Source organism: Jaculus jaculus, chromosome 1, assembly GCF_020740685.1.
Source record: "Jaculus jaculus isolate mJacJac1 chromosome 1, mJacJac1.mat.Y.cur, whole genome shotgun sequence".
NCBI lineage: Eukaryota > Metazoa > Chordata > Mammalia > Rodentia > Dipodidae > Jaculus > Jaculus jaculus.
In genome coordinates this window covers 156,622,782-156,642,848 of record NC_059102.1, presented here as the reverse complement: position 1 = coordinate 156,642,848, position 20,067 = coordinate 156,622,782, and the positions used below count along the sequence as shown (strand labels likewise).

Here is a 20,067-nt window from a genome sequence, read left to right as displayed (position 1 = left end):
AGTGAGATGACAGGGACTGAGGACTCAGGGAAAGGCCCTTCCACAAGTTCCACTTTGCAGGGGTGGAAGGACACATGGGGAACGTGGGGACAAGAAACACCATGTCCTTATTTAAGGGTGCTAATGTGAAAGGGCCAGCGGAGGAGGATGAGTTTGCCGACGACAGTGGGATGTCGCTGCCGAGGAGATGGGAGCGTGAGCAAGGGGGGCTGCTTGGGAGGCATGCTGAGGATCAGAAATCGTTCCTGACTCACTGCCCTGTGTCCTCAGAGAAGGAGGGCACGGTCATCAGACTGAGGGGCGAGTGGACGGTGATGGTGAGAGGCTGCCCTGAGGCAGGAGTGTGACTGGATGGTGCGCTCCTCTGCAGCCTGCCTAGCTGCTGTGTGCGCGCCCGGATCCAGGGGGCACTGGGATCCGGGCATGGTGGTATTTTTCCCCACAGGAGGGCAGTAGAGAGGAGAGTGGGGAGAGATGATGAGGGACAGCATACTGCACCTATGGGATCTCCGGGCCTGGGAGAGGCCTGGCACTGGGGTGGCACTCCTGCTGGGCAAGCTGGAAGACTTTCTGGGAAGACTTAGGACTGGGCATCTGACCGCGCTATACCTGCAGTGGAATCTACGAAGGCTGGAAGTCACAGGGCCAGACCTGAGGGTCCTGGTGTTAGAACATACATGGGGTCACTTGAAGAGGCTCTGCTACCAAGGGACTAGGGCCAGGAGGAAAGACAAGACCAGCCCCTGTTGCCAGGGAAAACCAGCAGCAAAACAGGCCCTCCCCTTAGAGACCTTGAAAGTTCAGAGGCATGCTTGCTGCTTGCAGTCTCCCTTTCTTTTCTTTTCTTTTGTTTTTTTTTATAGCTCAGGCTGACCTGGAATTCACTATGTAGTCTCAGGGTGGTCTCAAACTCATGGTGGTCCTCAATCCTCCTACCTCTGCCTCCCCAGTGCTGGGATTCAAGGCGTTCACCACCACCACATCCAGCTATCTCTATCCCTTTCTTTCAGTCTTTCTTTCTTCTTCCTTTTCTCTTTCTTTCTCTGTCTGTCTGTCTCTTTCTTTCTTGACAGAGTTTTACTTTACTCTAGGCTGGCCTCGAACTCACAGCAATCCTACTTTAGCCTCCTGAGTGCTAGAACTATAGGCATGAGCCACCATAATCTGTATTGCCTCTGGGGCTCCCAGAAGGCAGGTCCAGTCACATTGTGTGAACATTCCCCTGCTCCCAGTGGGGTCACAAGGGACACACTCAGTTCCCCCAGCTGACGGTGAGCGTAAAACACCTCTCCTGGGCAGCTGGCCACTCAGTGTTTTAGGATATGGACAGACCTATTCTGACAGGTACCTCCTACTGGCACCAGAACTCCTGTCTCCCAGAAGGACAGTGGGCTTCTGCCCTGTGGTCTGTGCACACAGGTTAGGCCTGGGGAGTCCCCTTGGGGAAGGATAGGTGATCCTGCAAGCCCAGGTTCCCAATGCTGGTGAGGCTACCTGGATCCCTCCTCCTGAAAGGAGAGTGCCCCAGGCCTTCAGGTTTACCTTGACTACAGGTGGCCAGGGGTGTGCCTGGTGAGTGAAGGTGGATTGGTCTCTACCCTATCCCCAGGAATCTGTTGTCCTTGGTAATGAGAGGGCTGGGTGAGACCAGGGTCTTGGCCAGGAGCAGTCATAGATAGTAACAACTGTTGACAGTTAAGGAAGATGCAAAGGTAATGAGGGTCCCCAAAGTCACAGAGTAGACCCTGTCCCAACCATGAAGGACAGCATGCCATGCACACCCCTCTGTAGGCCCAACTCTCTGCTGGCCGTAGGTCTGAGTCCCACCACATTCAGTCCATCCTTCCCTCCATCCTTCTGGCCCACCTGACACTGTGCTTACCCGAGTCTGGTAGATCCATTGCCTCAACAACTACCAGTTTGCTCTGGAACCCTTGCATGCTGTGGCGTGGCCTGCAGCAGAAGCATGGGGGCGGGGAGGAATGTGGAGCCGCGAGTTCAGCCACATGGAGACCACCGGCATCTGCGCCGGATCGCTGCTCCACACGCACATCCTGGTGGGACTGGGTCTGAGCCCTGGGGAGGCTGCTTCCTCGGGTCTCCTCCTCACCCTGGCTAGTGCAGGCCCATCCCTGTCTCTAGCCCTTCCTGGAGTTTCACAACCAGCAACTTCTTTTGCCTTACATTTGATGGGGGGCGGGGGAGAGAGGGAATGGCACACCAAGGACTTCCACTGTGGCAAATGAACTGCAGACACATGCACCACCTTGTGCATCTGGCATATGTGGGTCCTGGGGGATTGAACCTGGATCCTTTAGTTTTGCAGGCAAGCACCTTAACAGCTAAGCCATCCCTCTAGCCCGCCAGCAGCTTTTCTCTCATCACAAATCTCTGACTCCATCCCTTGTCCCTTCTCCCTCTTCTGAGGACTGTGGAGCTTGTATTTCGAGCCCACCTGTTATAGGGTCCAGTGTCACACAAGTAAGACCATCAATTCATGGAATGTGAGGCAGTTTTGTTGGATAAAAAAGAAAAGGAAGAAAGTCTGGTGCGCCAGGTCTGTACCCTAGAGGTCGGGATCTCAGAATGTATCCCTGGACTGTCCGGAGTGTCAGCTTTTATTGGAAATAGCCACATGAAGTTTATAGAAAAAAAAGGATGGGAGTTAAGCCATAAAGTTACTTTTATTATATTTTTTTTAATATTTTACTTTATTTATTTATTTGAGAATGACAGACAGAGAGAGAAAGAGGGAGAGTGAGAGAGAGAGAGAATGGGCGCACCAGGGCCTCCAGCCACTGCAAACAAACTCCAGACGCGTGCGCCCCCTTGTGCATCTGGCTAACGTGGGTCCTGGGGAGCCAAGCCTCGAACCGGGGTCCTTAGGCTTCACAGGCAAGCGCTTAACTGCTAAGCCATCTCTCCAGCCCTAAAGTTACTTTTAAATGGGGGGGAGGCCTATTACAAGAAGTCACAAGGTATTCATTACATAGATTCACATAGGCTGAACTGAGGCAAGAAACATTCTATGCTATGTAATCACAAAGATATTTAGAAACAAACAGATACAGGAAGGTCATGGTACATTGCACCAAGGGGGTCATCCCATTTCTTTTTTTTTTTTTTTCTTTTTTTTTTAATTTTTATTAACATTTTCCATGATTATAAAATATATCCCATGGTAATTCACTCCCTCCCCACCCCCACACTTTCCCATTTGAAATTCCATTCTCCATCATATTACCTCCCCATTACAATCATTGTAATTACATATATACAATATCAACCTATTAAGTACCCTCCCCTCTTCCTTTCTCTACCCTTTATGTCTCCTTTTTAACTTACTGGCCTCTGCTACTAAGTATTTTCATTCTCACGCAGAAGCCCAGTCATCTGTAGCTAGGATCCACATATGAGAGAGAACATGTGGCGCTTGGCTTTCTGGGTCTGGGTTACCTCACTTAGTATAATACTTTCCAGGTCCATCCATTTTTCTGCAAATTTCATAACTTCATTTTTCTTTACCGCTGAGTAGAACTCCATTGTATAAATGTGCCACATCTTCATTATCCACTCATCTGTTGAGGGACATCTAGGCTGGTTCCATTTCCCAGCTATTATAAATTGAGCGGCAATAAACATGGTTGAGCACATACTTCTAAGGAAATGTGATGAGTCTTTTGGATATATGCCTAGGAGTGCTATAGCTGGGTCATATGGTAGATCAATCTCTAGCTGTTTTAGGAACCTCCACACTGTTTTCCACAATGGCTGGACCAGATTGCATTCCCACCAGCAGTGCAGAAGGGTTCCTTTTTTCCACATCCCCGCCAACATTTATGATCATTTGTTTTCATGATGGTGGCCAATCTGACAGGAGTGAGATGGAATCTCAATGTAGTTTTAATCTGCATTTCCCTGATGACTAGTGACATAGAACATTTTTTTAGATGCTTATATGCCATTCGTATTTCTTCCTTTGAGAACTCTCTATTTAGCTCCATAGCCCATTTTTTGATTGGCTTGTTTGATTCCTTATTATTTAACTTTTTGAGTTCTTTGTATATCCTAGATATTAATCCTTTATCAGATATATAGCTGGCGAAGATTTTTTCCCATTCTGTAGGTTGCCTCTTTGCTTTTTTCACTGTGTCCTTTGCGGTGCAAAATCTTTGTAATTTCATTAGGTCCCAGTGGTTAATCTGTGGTTTTATTGCCTGAGCAATTGGGGTTGTATTCAGAAAGTCTTTGCCAAGACCAATATGTTGAAGGGTTTCCCCTACTTTTTCCTCTAGCAGTTTCAAAGTTTCCGGTCTGATGTTAAGGTCTTTAATCCATTTGGACTTAATTCTTGTGCATGGCGAGAGAGAAGAATCTATTTTCATCCTTCTGCAGATATATATCCAGTTTTCAAAAGACCATTTGCTGAAGAGGCTGTCTCTTCTCCAATGAGTATTTTTGGCATTTTTATCGAATATCAGGTGGCTATAGCTACTTGGGCTTACATCTGGATCCTCTATTCTGTTCCACTGAACTACATGTCTGTTTTTGTGCCAGTACCATGCTGTTTTTGTTACTATGGCTCTGTAGTATAGGTTAAAATCAGGTATGGTGATACCACCAGCCTCTTTTTTGTTGCTCAGTATTATTTTAGATATTCGAGGTTTTTTGTGATTCTAAATGAATTTTTGGATTGTTTTTTCTATTTCCATGAAGAAAGCCTTTGGAATTTTGATAGGGATTGCATTAAATGTGTAGATTGCTTTAGGTAAGATTGCCATTTTCACAATATTGATTCTTCCAATCCAGGAACAAGGGATGTTTCTCCACTTTCTAGTGTCTTCTGCAATTTCTCGCTTGAGTGTTTTAAAGTTCTCATTGTAGAGATTCTTTACTTCCTTGGTTAGGTTTATTCCAAGGTACTTTATTTTTTTTGATGCAATTGTGAATGGAGTGATTTTCTGATTTCATCCTCTGTGTGTTTGTTGTTAGCATATATGAAGGCTACTGATTTCTGTGTATTTATTTTGTACCCTGCTACATTGCTGTAGGTTTTGATCAGCTCTAACAGCTTGCTAGTAGAGTCTTTAGGATCCTTTATGTATAGAATCATGTCATCTGCAAATAATGATAACTTGATCTCTTCCTTTCCAATTTGTATCCCTTTTATGTGTGTCTCTTGCCTTATTGCTATGGCTAAGACTTCCAAAACTATATTAAATAAAAGTGGGGACAGTGAACACCCTTGTCTTGTTCCTGATTTTAGTGGAAAAGCTTCCAGTTTTTCCCCATTTAGTAATATGTTGGCTGTAGGCTTATCATAAATAGCCTTTATTATATTGAGATATGTTCCTTCTATTCCCAGTCTCTGTAGGACTTTTATCATGAAGGGATGTTGGATTTTGTCAAATGCTTTCTCTGCGCCTAATGAGATGATCATGTGATTTTTGTCCTTCAACCTTGGATGATTTTGGTCTCAGTCAAGTTGCTGCCTGGGTCGTCGGGCTGCTGTTCTGATTTCTGGAGCTGGGCACTTGCTTTTCCTGCGGGGCAAACCGAGCCTGGCAAGTGTGGCCCTGCAGATCAGCACCCCTGCTGCTGGAACTGCTGCTGCTCAAGCTGCCCCTGCTGGGATTGTAGCTACTGCTGCTGAAGTTGTTGCTGCTGGACCCACCGCTGCTGCTGCCTCTGCTGCTGCTGTAGCTGCCACTGCTGGAGCCACCACTGCTGCTGAAGCTGCTGCTGCTGTGTCCACTGCCGCTGCTCCCCCTGAAGCTGCTGCTGCGGGATCTGCCGCTGCTGCCACTCCTGGGTCTGCTGCTGCTGGGGCCGCTGGTACCGGTGCTGGAGCTGCTGATGTTGCTGCTGAACTCTGCTCCTGCTTGGGTCCCGCTGTTGGCATGGCTGGTCCCGGGCTGCTGTTCTGTTCCCCGGAGCTGGGCTCAGGTGGTGGGGGAGGGGAGGGAGCCGCAGCTGCTGTGGTTGTCTCACTGTTCCACGTGTTCTTCTACCTCATGGTCTTCTCCTCCGTTGCTCGCTGCCGCTCTCCCCTCACGTTTCCCGAGTTGCGGAGAGCGCAGGTGTGAGGGGAAAATCCCGCACCTGGCTTTTCCTGCGGCTCGAGCCGAGTCTGGCGGCTTTCTGGTGCGCCGCGGCCGCAGCTGTTGGCCAAGCTGCCGGAGCCACTTTTCCTGCCTGTGCAGGCTCTGGATGCTCTGGAACTCTTCTACTTCTCTGCTGCCGCTTCAATTTCCTATACACCTCACTTTTTAGTAAAAGTGTGTATTTTGCTGAGTTTTTTTGGTCTTTTTCCCCCCTAGGCTGTTTGGCGTGGTACCTACGCTGCCATCTTAACCGGAAGTCCCTCTCCCATTTCTTAGATAACAGAAAACACCTTTATTTTGCAATAAGGCCTGTGATAAAGACTCCTGGAGCTTCTCCTTTATCTGTCAGGAAGATCAGCTTGGGTGGTAGCCTCCATTATGTGTGACTAAAAGCAAGGGCTGCACAGGAGGATGTTTAACCAGGTCTATTGTGTCCCATTACATTCCATTTTTCATACCCTGTGTTCCAGAACCTTCTCCCATCTTGAGTCCTCAGTCCATCTACAGAGCCCTTAATGCCAGTGTATGGTAACATAACCACAGCCCTGAATCAGAGCCCTGTGCCCAACTTCACACTCACATGCGTAAGGTCCCTCCTTCCCTTCTGGGACCTCTGTCCCTCAGCTCTGCCCCTTCTGCACATGCTACTGGTGACACCTAAGCATTTTTGGCCCAGATGCCTTCCTGGCATGCCCAGTGCCCCCCTTGTTTGCCTGCAGAGCCTATCTGCCTCATCCAGGACCCTGGACTGTACCAGGCTTCTGGGCTCTGACAGCAAGGGAGCCCTTGACCAATGTCAGCAGACCCCATGGGCCTTGGCACTCTGGCAACTACACGGACACTCTCCTTTCTTCCACACAGTCTCCTCGGCTACCTGACCAAGTATGACTGCTCCAGTGCTGACATCAACCCCATAGGCGGCATTAGCAAGACGGACCTGAGAGCCTTCGTCCAGTTCTGTGTGGACCGCTTCCAGCTTCCTGCCTTGCGGGCGTGAGTGTGCGCCTGCCAGCCTGGGCTGTGGCTCCCCAGTCACCAGGGCCACCCTCACCCTTACTCAGCCACCCTGCACAGCTCTCCGTCACCTGCTGAAAGCAGTCCTTCCCTTCCACTGGGCACTTTAGGTTCCGTGACCCGGCCATCCCTTTCGGTGGGTGCTTCCCAGGTCCCAGGCACTGACCACTGTCCCAGCTGTGGTCCCTCTGACTCTGGCCACCCCTGCTGCTGTCTTGGGGTAGGGAGAACGGTGCTGGTGCCTGGCAGGCCTTGTCCCTGCTGGTACTTGCAATGCTGCTTCTGGCCAGGAATGTCCTCATGACTATCTTCCCCAGAGTGACTGTACGTGGAGACATGTCTAGCTGTCACGTGGGTTTGTTACCGGCAGCTCAGTAACAGGTAGAGGCTGGGATATCCTTCAGTGTCCTGCAGTGTTATAGGACTCCCCTTGCTCCCCAGAGTCTTCCCACCCCAAGTATTGACAGGGCTGCCGTCGAAGGACCCCACACAGTCCTCCCTGTTCTCAGTCCACCAGCCTTCACACCCCTGCCTGGGTTACTCAAGCATCTTAACCTGGGTCTTAAGAGGACTGCTTGCATAGTTGCGCAGAGACTTCCTGCCAAGACTTCCGAGCACATTAGCAGCCGTGGTGACTGACCTGTGTATGTCTTGGCTGTAGCATCCTGTCAGCGCCGGCCACCGCAGAGCTGGAGCCCTTGGCCAACGGACAGTTATCCCAGACAGATGAGGTAATGATGGTGGCTTTGTGATGGTGGCTGCTGCTACTGCTTTCCTCGCGGCTCCTTGTGTGGCAGGGCTGGGTCTTTCATGGCCTCCTTCTGCCCCAAGGAAATGTCTCCACCACGTGTCCCTTCATGTCAGTGGCCTCCTGCCTCGGACATCTTGATGCAGCTTTCTCACTGTGGTTGGGACCTAGAAAGGATGATAAGTGGGCGGGGGGGAATCACAAGGACGACAAGCTGAGGACTGCGGATTCCCCAGAGCAGGAGTGAGTCTGTCCATGTGCCTCAGAGAGCCGTGCTTAAATATCAGAACTGTGGTGTCCAGTGTATGTGGATGATGGAGGAAGCTGCTGTAAACCCTCTGGTCTCCTTTGGTCACAACAGTTTTCTCCTTTTCAGGAATTGTAGTCCTTCCATTTAGGTCTGCGGTCTCTGAGATTTATATATAGTGTGAGGTACACTCAACTTCATCTGGTCCTATGGATACCCAAATGTCCTCAGTACCATTTGTTGAAAAGGCTGTTCTCTCCCCCGCCCCCAATTCTGAATCACCTTGTCATCCTTAGGAGCACTTGATATCCATAAATGTAGGGTTTATTCCTGACTCCCTGCTTTATCCTGTTAAGCGCCATGGCCGTTTATTTATCTATAAGAAAGCACTTTTAACCACTGAGCTATCTCTCCAGCCCTATTTATTTATTTATTTATTTATTTATTTATTTATTTATTTATTTATTTATTTATTTTGAGGCAAGCCCAACAGGCTGGCCTATTGTTTGTGCAAGACAGCTAGAGAGAGAGAGAGAAAAAGAGGGAGAGATGGAAGGAGAACTGGCGTGCCAGGGCCTCTAGCCACTGCAATAGGATTCCAGGTGTGTGTACCCCTTGTGGGCATGTGCAACCTTGCATTTGTATTACCTTGTGCACCTGGCTTACATGAGACCTGGAGAGTTGAACATGGGTCCATAGGCTTCACAGGCAAGTGCCTTAACGACTAAACCATTTCTCCAGCCCTATTTATTTATTTATTTGTAAAAATAAATTCAAGATGGGTGTGGTGGTACACGCCTTTAATTCCAGCACTCAGGAGGCAGAGGTAGGAAGATCACCATGAGTTCAAGGCCACCCAGAGACTACATAGTGAATTCCAGGTCAGCCTGAGCTAGAGTGAAACCTTACCTTGAAAAGCCACAAAAATTAAATATAAATAAATAAATTTTTAAACTTGTAAAAATAAAGAAATAAACAAAGAGAAAATTTTGATTCTACATTCTTTGAATTTCCAAGTGAATTGTAAAAGTTTTGTTTATTTGCAAGCAGAGAAATAAGACAGAGAAGGGAGAGAAACAAAAGAGAGAGAGGGAGAATGAGCATGCCAGGGCCTCCAGCCACGGCAAATGAACTCCAGATGCATGTGCAACATTGTGCATCAGATTTTACACAGGTACTGGGAAATCAAACCCAGATCATTAGGCTTTGCAGGCAAGCACCTTAACTGCTGAGCCATTTCTCCAACCCCTCCATATGAATTTTGAGATCAGTTTTTCAATTCATGAAAACAAACAAACAAAGAAAACAAGTTGTGTGGTGGTGGCGCACACCTTTTATCTCAGCATTCAGGAGGCAGGGGTAGGAGGATTGCCTAGAGTTCAAGGCCACCCTGAGACTACATATTAAATTCTAGGGCAGCCTGGGCTAGAGTGAGACCTTACTTTGAAAAGAAAAAGCACAACAAAAATCTCCCCCTTGGGGATATATCAAACCTGTAAATCAAATGGGGGAAATTGACATCTTAATAATATGAAGTCTTGTTCATGAACATGAAATGCCATATCATTTACTCAAATCTTCTTCCATGTTTTTCATCAATGTTTTATAATTTTCATAATGTAAGTTTACACTTCTTTTACTAAACGTATTTCAAAGTATTTTATTTATTATACTATTATAAATGGAACTGTTGCCAGGTTAGGTGGCACATGCCTTTAATCCCAGCACTTGGAAGGCAGAGGCAGGAGGATCACTCTGAGTTTGAGGCCACCCTGGGAATACATAGTGAATTCCAGGTCAGTCTGAGCTAGAGTGAGACTCTACCTTGCAAAAAACCAAAACCAAAAACAAAACAAAAAATAAATAAATGTGCCTCTTTTCCTGAAGTTCATTTTTGATCAATGATAATGTAGAGAGACACAATTTATTTTTGTATATTGATCTTGTATTTCACAGCCTTGTTATACTGGTTTATTGGTTCTAATGAGATTTTTTTAATTTTTAATTTTATTTATTTATTTGAAACAGAGAGAAAGAAAGAAACACACACATAAAGAGAGAGAGAGAGAGAGAATGGGTGTGCCAGGGCCTCAGCCACTGCTAATGAACTTCAGATGTATGCACCACTTTGTGCATCTGATTTATGTGGGTCCTGAGTAATTGAACCTTGGTCCTTTGGCTTTGCAGACAAGTGTCAACCACTAAGCCATCTCTCCAGCCCCTAATAAGATTTTAGTGTGTTTCTTAAGGTCTGGTTCTTCAGAATCATACCATCTGCAAATAACAATATCTTTACTTCTCCAACATGGATACCTTTTATTTCCTTCTCTGGCCCAGTCTCTCTGCATAGAACCTGTTAGTATAATAATGAATGGAAGTGGAAGAATGGATATCCTTGTCAACTTCCTTATTTTAGGGGAAGTACTTATTGCCTGTCTTCACCAAGTACGATGTTAACTGTAGGTTCTTTATATGTGCTCTATACCCTATTAATGAAACTCCAATCTATTTCTAAGATTTGGGGATTTCTTTGAATCATTAGATGGTATTGGATCTTGCCAAATGCTGTTTCCACAGTATTCAGCCATTAAGCCAACCTTGCATTCCAGGAACAAGTCCTTCTTCAGTTGAGGTGTAGAATCATTTTTATTTGTTGGATTTGATGTTCTTTTCATCTCTCTTCACAGGAGATATTTTTCTAGGTAGGTACTCTACCAACTGAGCTATTCACTTAGTTCTTTTCTATAGTTTTATTTTCTTGTGATAGCATTGCCTTGTTTGGTATTGGGGGATACTAACCTTTTAGAAAAAGGAAATATTATCTCCTCTTCTGTTTTTTGGAACAGCTTATGAATAATTGGTACTAATTATTCTGTAAAATGTTAGTAGGACATCTGAGAAGCCATATGACCTAGGCTTTATTTTATAAGAAGTATCTGAGACTGGAGAGATGGCTTAGCGGTTAAGCACTTGCCTGTGAAGCCTAAGGACCCCAGTTTGAGGCTCAGTTCCCCAGGACCCACGTTAGCCAGATGCACAAGGGGGTGCATGCATCTGGAGTTCATTTGCAGTGGTTGGAGGCCCTGGTGTACCCGTTCTTTCTCTCTGTCTCTCTATCTGCCTCTATCTCTTTCTGTTGCTCTCAAATAAATAAAAATGAAAAAAAAATTTAAAAAAGAAGTGCCTGTATAATTATTTTTTTTTAAATCTTGTGGGACTGGAAAGATAGCTTAGTGGTTAAGGTACTTGCCTGTGAAGCCTAAGGACCCAGGTTTCATTCCCCAGTGCCCATGTCAGTCAGATGCACAAGGTTACACACATGCTGCTGGAGTTCAGTTGTAGTGGCTAGAGGCCTGGCATGTCAACTCCCTCTCTCACTCTCTTTCATAAAAAAATTAAAATGAAAAATAAAATAATAAAAATGTCTTGTGTTAGAAGTATACTCATATTTCCCTCTAAGCCACCTTATATCTGTAGTCATCAGGGTTCCTCAGAGATGTAGAAACCATAGGAATCAGGTAGGTAGATAGGTAGGAAGAAAAAAAAAAAAAAGATTACTTAAAAAAATGTTTTATTTACTTATTTATTTGAGGAAAGAGAGTGTTAGGTGCATATATGTTTAGGATTGTAATGTCCTCTTGTTATGTGCCTTTAATCAATATAAAGTGACCTTCCTTATCTTTCCTAACTAATGTTGGACTGAAGTCTACCTTGTCAGATATTAGGATAGCAACCCCTACTTGTTTTCTAGGCCCATTTGCTTGAAAACTTGTTTTCCAACTTTTCACCCTCAGATAGTATCCATCCTTTATAGAAAGGTAAGTTTCTTGGAGTTAACAAATTGAAGGATCCTTCTTTTTAATCCAGTCTACAAACCTATGTCTTTTGGTTGGGGCCTTGAGGCTGTTGATATTAAGAGTTATTATTGAGAACCAGGCATGGAGGTGCACACCTTTAATCCCAGCACTTGGGAGGGCAGGTGGATTGCCATGAGTTCAAGGCCACTCTGAGATTTCATAGTAAATTCCAGGTCAGCCTTGGCTAGAGTGAAACCCTACCTTGAAAAACCAAAAAAAAAAAATAAAAATAAGGTTATTATTGAAAGGTGGGTATTTATTTTTGCCATTTTTCTTGTTTTGTAGTTCTTCCAGTTTTACCTTTGCTTTCTTATATTAATTAGTATTTGAGCTTGATTTGTTTTTTCAACATTCCTTATATGTGTGTTTTTCTTTCTCCTTAGCATGAAGGATCCTTTCAAGTATTTTCTGTAGAGCTGGTTTTGTATTCAAATATTCCTTTTGCCTGATTTTGTTGTGGAATGTCCTTGTTTTTCCATCTATTTAAATGGATAGCTTTGAAGGATAAAGTAACATTGGTTGACAGCTATTATCTTTCAGAACTTGGGATCCATCATTCCAAGCCCTTCTGGCTTTTAAAGTTTCTGTTGAGTAATTGCTGTGATCCTGACGGGCTTGCCTTTGTATGTAACTTGATTTTTCTACCTGCTTTCAAGCCTTTGTATGTTACTTGATTTTTCTACCTGCTTTCAATATATTTTCTTCAGTTTGGAAGTTTCATTATAATATGGCAAGGAGAGGTTCTTTCCGGGTTTTGTCTGGTTGGTGTCCTAAAGGCTTTCTGTATCTGTATTGGCATCTCTTTCCCAATTTGGGGGAAGTTTTTTTCTGTGATTTTGTTGAAAACAACTACTATGCCTTTGGAGTGAAATTCTTCTTCTTCTACTATGCCCTGAATTCCTATGTTTGGTCTTTTCACAGTGTCCCAAATATCTTGAAATTCCCATTCATACTTTCCTATTAGTTTGTCTTTCTCTTGTTGGATTGTATTAGATCTGCCACTTGTCTTCTAGTTTAGATATTCTGTCCTCTCCTTCATCCCTTCTACTGGTGAGATTTTCTACAGGGTTTTTTATTTCATTGACTGAGTTCTTCATTGCTAGTAATTCTGACTGGTTTCTCTTTATTATTTCTATTTACTTATATATGTCTTGTATTGACCTCCTTATTTCGTTAAATTAGTTTCCTATGTCTTCTTTCATTTCTTTGATTTCCTCTTTGATTTTTTAAACATATTTATAATCACTCTTTTGAAATCTTTCTCAGGCATTTCCTCTAAATCAATCTCGCTGGAGATCATTTCTGATGCATTAATACTTTCTGGTGGATTTATATTGTCTTGATTTTTTTGTGTTATAATGTATATATTTTTGCATCTTGGATTAATTTAATGCTTGTTTTTTCTAATTATAAGCACTATTATTAGATGTATCAATCAATCTGATGTTATATATCTTCAGGGGAGGAGCTTAATGTGCTAGGTTTGGCTCTTAAGACTCTCAGAATAACTACAAAAGTGACCCTAGGTGTTGGGTTTGCCTGCTATGGGAGTATTCAAGTAGGCTGAGTGGAACAAAGTACAGGCAGATGCTAAAATTTAACTAAACAATGTACACATTCAATGAAAAACAGCACAGAGTATTTATGCAAGAGTAGGTATTATGACAACCAGATCCTCTAACAAAGTCACAGTCCCTTAGGATATGTGGTGCCCCACACCCTTAATCCTGTCAACTAGGAGGCTAAGATTTCTGGTCTGTTGAGAGTTCCAAGTCAACTTGTAACCAAGTGAGACCCTTCCCTAACAAATGACAGAAGTGGAAACAAAGGCACTATAAATCAGAAAGTACCAAATGACAAGCCCAAAGTACAGCTTAAGAATAGCAAATCTGACCATCTATCAGATTAAACATATAATTTATCTTGGTATGGAAGGTGCAATTACCACTTCCAATTCAAGCCTATGTACTCAGCTTATTTGGCAGGTACTGACCTGGTGTAATTCCAATTACCTTTTGGCATAGTTTTGGTCTCAGCTATGTTCTGCACCCACTTGGGTCCCTCCTTGCTGCACTGTGGGCTCAGGTAGGCTGGCTGGGTCACTGGATCTCTGCTCTGATTGCCTTTACCAGGTGCTATGTAGGTGAGCTCCCTTCCCCAGGTCTCTGATGCTTGCTGATGCTTGTGCTGGTGATGGGGAAGGGGAGACTGTGGATGGCTGAAGTTCTCTCACTGGTCCTGACAGTCCTCTTCCTCATGAGGTGCTCCTCCATTGGTCCCTGCCATCATCCTCCCTTCACATTTCTTGAGTTTGTGAGGAGGCTGCTATGAGTTGAAAATCCCCTCACCTGGCTTTTCCTGTGGCTCAGGCCGAGCTTTTAGGCATGGCCATACAGACCTAGTTCCGCTGCTGCTGGAGCCGCTTCTGCCTGCTTCTGTGGACTGTAAAGGCTCTGGATCTCTCCTACTTCTCTGCTGCAGTTGACAATTTCTTGTGCTCCTCACTTTTTAGTAGAAGGGTGTGTTTTGCTGGGTTTATTTCTAGCTTTTTCTCCCCTAGGCTGCCTTGGCATGGTTCTTATGCCGCCATCTTGACCAGAAGCCAAGAGAGAGAATTTTTTAAGAATTGGCTTATGTGGTTCTAGAGGCTGAGAAGTTTCATGATGGGACATTTGTGAATTGAAGAATCAAGGAAGCTGGTAGCAAGGCTCAGTCCAAGCCCAAAGGCCTCAGAACTAGCGAAGCTGTCAGTATAACTTTTGTTCAAGGCTGCTGGTGCACATCTCCGGGTCTTCAGGCTGAGACTATACCTCTGATGTCTACAGGTAGGAGGATGTGAGCATCCCGGGCAAAAGAGGGAGAAAATTTGCTTCTCCTCTGCCTCTCTGTTCCATAGAGGCTTTCAGCCTGGTCAGAGGTGCTCACATTGGGAGAAGTGGATCATCTCCACAGCCCATAAACTCAGGTTTTGAACTCTAGAAACACCACCTGCAGACATACCCAGCAGTGATTTACAGCTCCCAGGGCAGCCCATAACCCAATCAGGCTGGTATCCAGAACAACTTATCACAGCATATTTCTCAGAATATGCCCATTTCCTCTAATCTTACACTTGCCTGCAGCATTCCTTTCTGACCCCTTTTATATCTGGGAAGCCAGAGGATATCTCTCTCACTACTGTGTCCTTCCTCGTTTCTCTTCATCAGTGTAGCTCACCACTGGCTAACTTCTGTTTATTTTTTTTCTTGCCCCTCTTAAACTCTCATTTGTTGCTGAACTTTGTACTATTTCCTTCCCTTCTGCTTCATGGGGGTTTGGTCTGTTCTTTCTATAATCTGAAGGTACAAGGTGAAGTTATTGAGTTGAGAGGTTTTCTTTGTGTGTGTGTGTGAGAGAGAGAGAGAGAGAAATTGTGTGAGTGTTCTTTTGGGAGGAGTCAGAGAACAACCTCAGGCATCAGTCATTGTCACAGTCAGCTGCACATTGCTGGGATGAACCTTCAGACCAGACATAGTCATGGGAGAAAAGGAATTTCTTTGAAGCTTACAGATCCAGGTGCAATTCCATAATGGTGGAAGAAGCTGGCCCCCTTTCACAGTTTTACGCAGAAAGAAATGCCACCACCATCACCATAACTAAGCACACTCCAGGAACCCCAAACAGAGCCCAAACACTCTGCCTATCTTTGTCTAGAATTCAGATCTGCCTCCAGGAACAAACACCTTAGGGTTGGACCCTAGATCCGCCCAGTAACACCTCTTCTAGCCAGGTAGCTGGAAATTCAAGAAGCTTTAATAAAACTCCTGAATCTATTGGGGGCGAGCCATTCAAACTACCATATTATTCCCCTGGACCCCAATAAATTCATAACCATCTCACACTATATATTGTTTTTAGTCCAGCTTCAAAGGTCCCAAAGTCTTTACCAACTTTAAGATTGTTCTGAAGTCCCAAGTCTCATATGAGATTCAAGACTGTCTCCTGTAAATCTTGTAAAATCAAAACAAGTTATGTACTCTCAACATATAAAGAAACAGAGTAAACATTTCTAAGTGCTATAAAGGCACAAAAAGGAGAGACTGAACCAATGAAAACTCAATAACCATCAAGCAAACATCAAACACTTGAAGTTTAAGTCTAATATCATAACCAGTGACTGACAGTCTCCAGAAGGTTGCAGTTCTGCCACTCCAGCTGGGCTGAACAGCCAGGGGAAACTTCCCTCGCACAGTCCTGCTATACCCAAAACATCTTCAGGTGTCCATGCAATCCACGGTCCATTTCCGATGGCTTCACCAGCCTCTTTGTCAGTGCCACCATACCCTGCCTCGTGCTGTAATGGGATCCAATGTCGCACAGTACGACCATCGACTCACAGAGTGTGAGGCAAAGTTCTACTGGGTGAAAAAGGAAAGACAAGAAAAAGGAGAAAGTCTGGTATTCTAGGTCTGCACCCCAAGGTCAGGATCTCAAGATGCAGCCCCGAACTGTTTGGAGTGTCAGCTTTTATTGGAAATAACCACATGATGTTTATAGGAAAAAAAAAAAAAAAAAAAAGGATGGGAGTTAAGCCATAAATCACAATTCACATGTTACAGTTACAGCCATAAAAGTAATTTGCAACATACTGGAGAATTTGGTGTCTTAGAAGATGATAAGAAAAAAATAAAAGAAAAAAAAAGGGGGGAACTTGTAAACAGGTCTGTTGGTCAGTTACAGGAAGCGCCTGGGGGTGTGAGGTAGGCCTGTGACCAGGCGTCTCCCAATGTCCCACTTATCTGGCTTAAGGATTTTGCTCAACCGTGCAGGCCCAGGGTAATGCTATTCAGACCAGCAGAGCCTCCTATTTACCTACCATCAGCAGAGCCTTCTGTTCATCTACCATCTCCAGCTGCTTAAACAACTGTTTCATTCCATTCTTTTATGAGATCCTATCAGGAAGTGACTTCTGTTTTTCTCTAAGCTAGCTATAAAGAAATGTAGAGAAACATGACGTTGTGCTCGCTTTGCAATGCCACGTCTCAGCAGCGGCTCCTGGAACCATGCGCACTTCATGACCCGCTCCACACACTTTTCATGCTTATGAAGCCAGTACCAGCTTTGCAGGGCACAACCATATTCTTTTTTTTTTTTTCAAGGTAGTGTCTCACTCTAGCCCAGGAGAGGCTGTCCTCCTACCTCTGCCACCCTAAGGGCTGGGATTAAAGGCGGGTGCCACCATGCCCAGCTAGCCATATTCGTCATTCAGGAAGGAAAGAGCAGGTTCCTTCCTTTCAGTCAACTCCTTTCAAAAGAGTTTGCACTCTTGCCATTCAGTCTTTTCTGGGTGGAATCACCTCGTGCATTCTCTCCATTGTTTTCATGTAAAGCAGTAGGGCCATCTTCCTTAAGATTGCTAATGTGTTTGACAATCAGGCAGCTTCAGCAACCTAAAATCAGCTTCTGTGCCAGTAAATTTCCCTGCTGGCCATACTTTTGCTCACCCATATGCTGTGGTATGTTGTACCTGCTTTTCTGCCCACCTCAGAGTTCTTCCTACCTCCCCTGTGATTTTATCATTGGCTCATTGGCCTCATGGGGAGGTGCTGCTTAATTTCTGGCCATCTGTGGGTTTCTGAAACATCTTCTCCTTGATAATTGGCTGAATTCCAGTCTGAGCAGAGCATGGTCTTGCAGACTCTGTGTTTGGGGTTTGTCGAGTCTCCTTTCATCCAGCTTATATCCTGTCCTTGATTTTCTTGCTGCCCAGAGGGGAGTATATTGTGCACTTGTGCATTTGTGGGTGCCCCCTCCCCGCCAGTGTCTGCTGAGGGGATAGTGTATTCTGCACTTGTACATTTGTGGGTGGGGGCCCTGCCAGTGTCTGCCTGGAGGCCTGTTGGTTCAGTGTTTGTTTTTCCTTGTATATCTCCTCTTGTCATGGGGTCCAGCATCACACAAGTAAGACCATTGGCTCACAGAATGTAAGGCAACATTTTGTTGGGTAAAAAAAGAAACAAGGGCTGGAGAGATGGCTTAGCGGTTAAGCGCTTGCCTGTGAAGCCTAAGGACCCCGGTTCGAGGCTCGGTTCCCCAGGTCCCATGTTAGCCAGATGCACAAGGGGGCGCACGCGTCTGGAGTTCGTTTGCAGAGGCTGGAAGCCCTGGCGCGCCCATTCTCTCTCTCCCTCTATCTGTCTTTCTCTCTGTGTCTGTCGCTCTCAAATAAATAAATAAATAAATAAATTAAAAAATAAATAAATAAAAAATAAAAATAAAAAAGAAACAAAAGATAGGAAAAAAGAAAGAAAGAGAGAGGGAGGGAGAGAGGGAGGGAGGAAGGAAGGAATTGAGAGAGAGAGAGAGAGAGAAAGACTGGTGTATCAGGTATGCACCCCAGAGGTCAGGATCTCAGGATGCAGCCCCAAACTGCTAGGAGTGTCAGCTTTTATTAACGAAACCACAAGATGTTCATTGGGAAAACAGGATGGAAGTTAAAATACAAAGTTAAGTGGAACTGAAGCAAGAAATCGTCTATGCTATGTAATCATAAAGGTATTTGGAAACAGAGAGGTATAGGAAGGTCACGGTACACTGCACAGCGGGGTCATCCCATTCCTTAGATAACAGAAAACACCTGCAGTTTGCAATAAGGCCTGTGAGAATGATTCCTGAAACTTCTCCTTTATCTGTGAGGAAGATCAACTTGGGCAGTGGCCTCCATTATGGGTGCCTAAAGGCCAGGGCTGCACAGGAGGATGTTTAACCAGGTCAACAGTGTCCCTTTACATTCCATTTTCCACTCTGATCTCTTATAAGGACGCTTGTGTTAGAATTCGGGATTAACCAGGGTGATGTGAGGAATATAAGAAAGAGAGAAGAAGAGCCAACCTGAACAGCACAGATGTTACTAGAATATACCAGGGGCAGCCTGCTCCTGAGGGAAATGAGGATGGCGGCCCCCTTGAGTGGGCTACTGGGGATTTTAAGGAGTTAGGTTCAGGACAGCACTGTTTACTTTTCTCTGGGAGTGACTGATGGGAAAACAGAGCCTCTTCTTGTGTTTACTCATCACCCACTGAGAGAATGGTCTGATAACTTGCAGAGTCTGGCCATCTTAAAGCTTGTAAGTTTTTTGTTGTTTGTTTGTTGGTTGTGTTGGTTTTTTTTTTTAACTTTTTTTTTTAAGTTTTTATTAGCATTTTCCATGATTATTAAAAAAAATCCCATGGTAATTCCCTCCCTCCCCACCCCCCACACTTTCCCCTTTGAAATTCCAATCGCCATCATATTACCTCCCCATCACAATAATTGTACTTACATATATACAATATCAACCTATTAAGTACCCTCCTCTCTTCCTTTCTCTTCCCTTTATGTCTCCTTTTTAACTTACTGGCCTCTGCTACTAAGTATTTTCATTTTCACGCAGAAACCCAGTCATCTGTAGCTAGGATCCACATATGAGAGAGAACATGTGGCGCTTGGCTTTCTGGGCCTGGGTTACCTCACTTAGTATAATCCCTTCCAGGTCCATCCATTTTTCTGTAAATTTCATAACTTCATTTTTCTTTACTGCTGAGTAGAACTCCATTGTATAAATGTGCCACATCTTCATTATCCACTCATCAGTTGAGGGACATTTAGGCTGGTTCCATTTCCCAGCTATTATAAATTGAGCAGCAATAAACATGGTTGAGCACATATTTCTAAGGAAATGAGATGAGTCCTGTGTATATATGCCTAGGAGTGCTATAGCTGGGTCATATGGTAGATCAATCTTTAGCTGTTTCAGAAACCTCCACACTGATTTCCACAATGGCTGGACCAGATTGCATTCCCACCAGCAGTGTAGAAGGGTTCCTGTTTTTCCACATCCCCGCCAACATTTATGATCATTTGTATTCCTGATGGTGGCCAATCTGACAGGAGTGAGATGGTATTTCATTGTAGTTTTAGTCTGCATTTCCCTGATGGCTAGTGACGTGGGACATTTTTTTAGATGCTTATATGCCGTTCGTATTTCTTCCTTTGAGAATGCTCTATTTAGCTCCATAGCCCATTTTTTGATTGGCTTGTTTGATTCCTTATTATTTAACTTTTTGAGTTCTTTGTATA

General features: G+C 44.6%; 1 protein-coding gene across 2 annotated transcripts in view; it reads left to right on the top strand.

The window, feature by feature from the left end:
- Nadsyn1 (NAD synthetase 1) overlaps positions 1 to 20,067 on the top strand; it is a 64,673-nt gene that overhangs the window by 31,760 nt on the left and 12,846 nt on the right. For both annotated transcript variants that reach the window (XM_045152220.1, XM_045152216.1), the window contains exons 17-18: positions 6,966 to 7,097; positions 7,780 to 7,849. In XM_045152220.1, the coding sequence (XP_045008155.1) occupies positions 6,966 to 7,097; positions 7,780 to 7,849 (202 nt within the window). The remainder of the gene's footprint in view (positions 1 to 6,965; positions 7,098 to 7,779; positions 7,850 to 20,067) is intronic.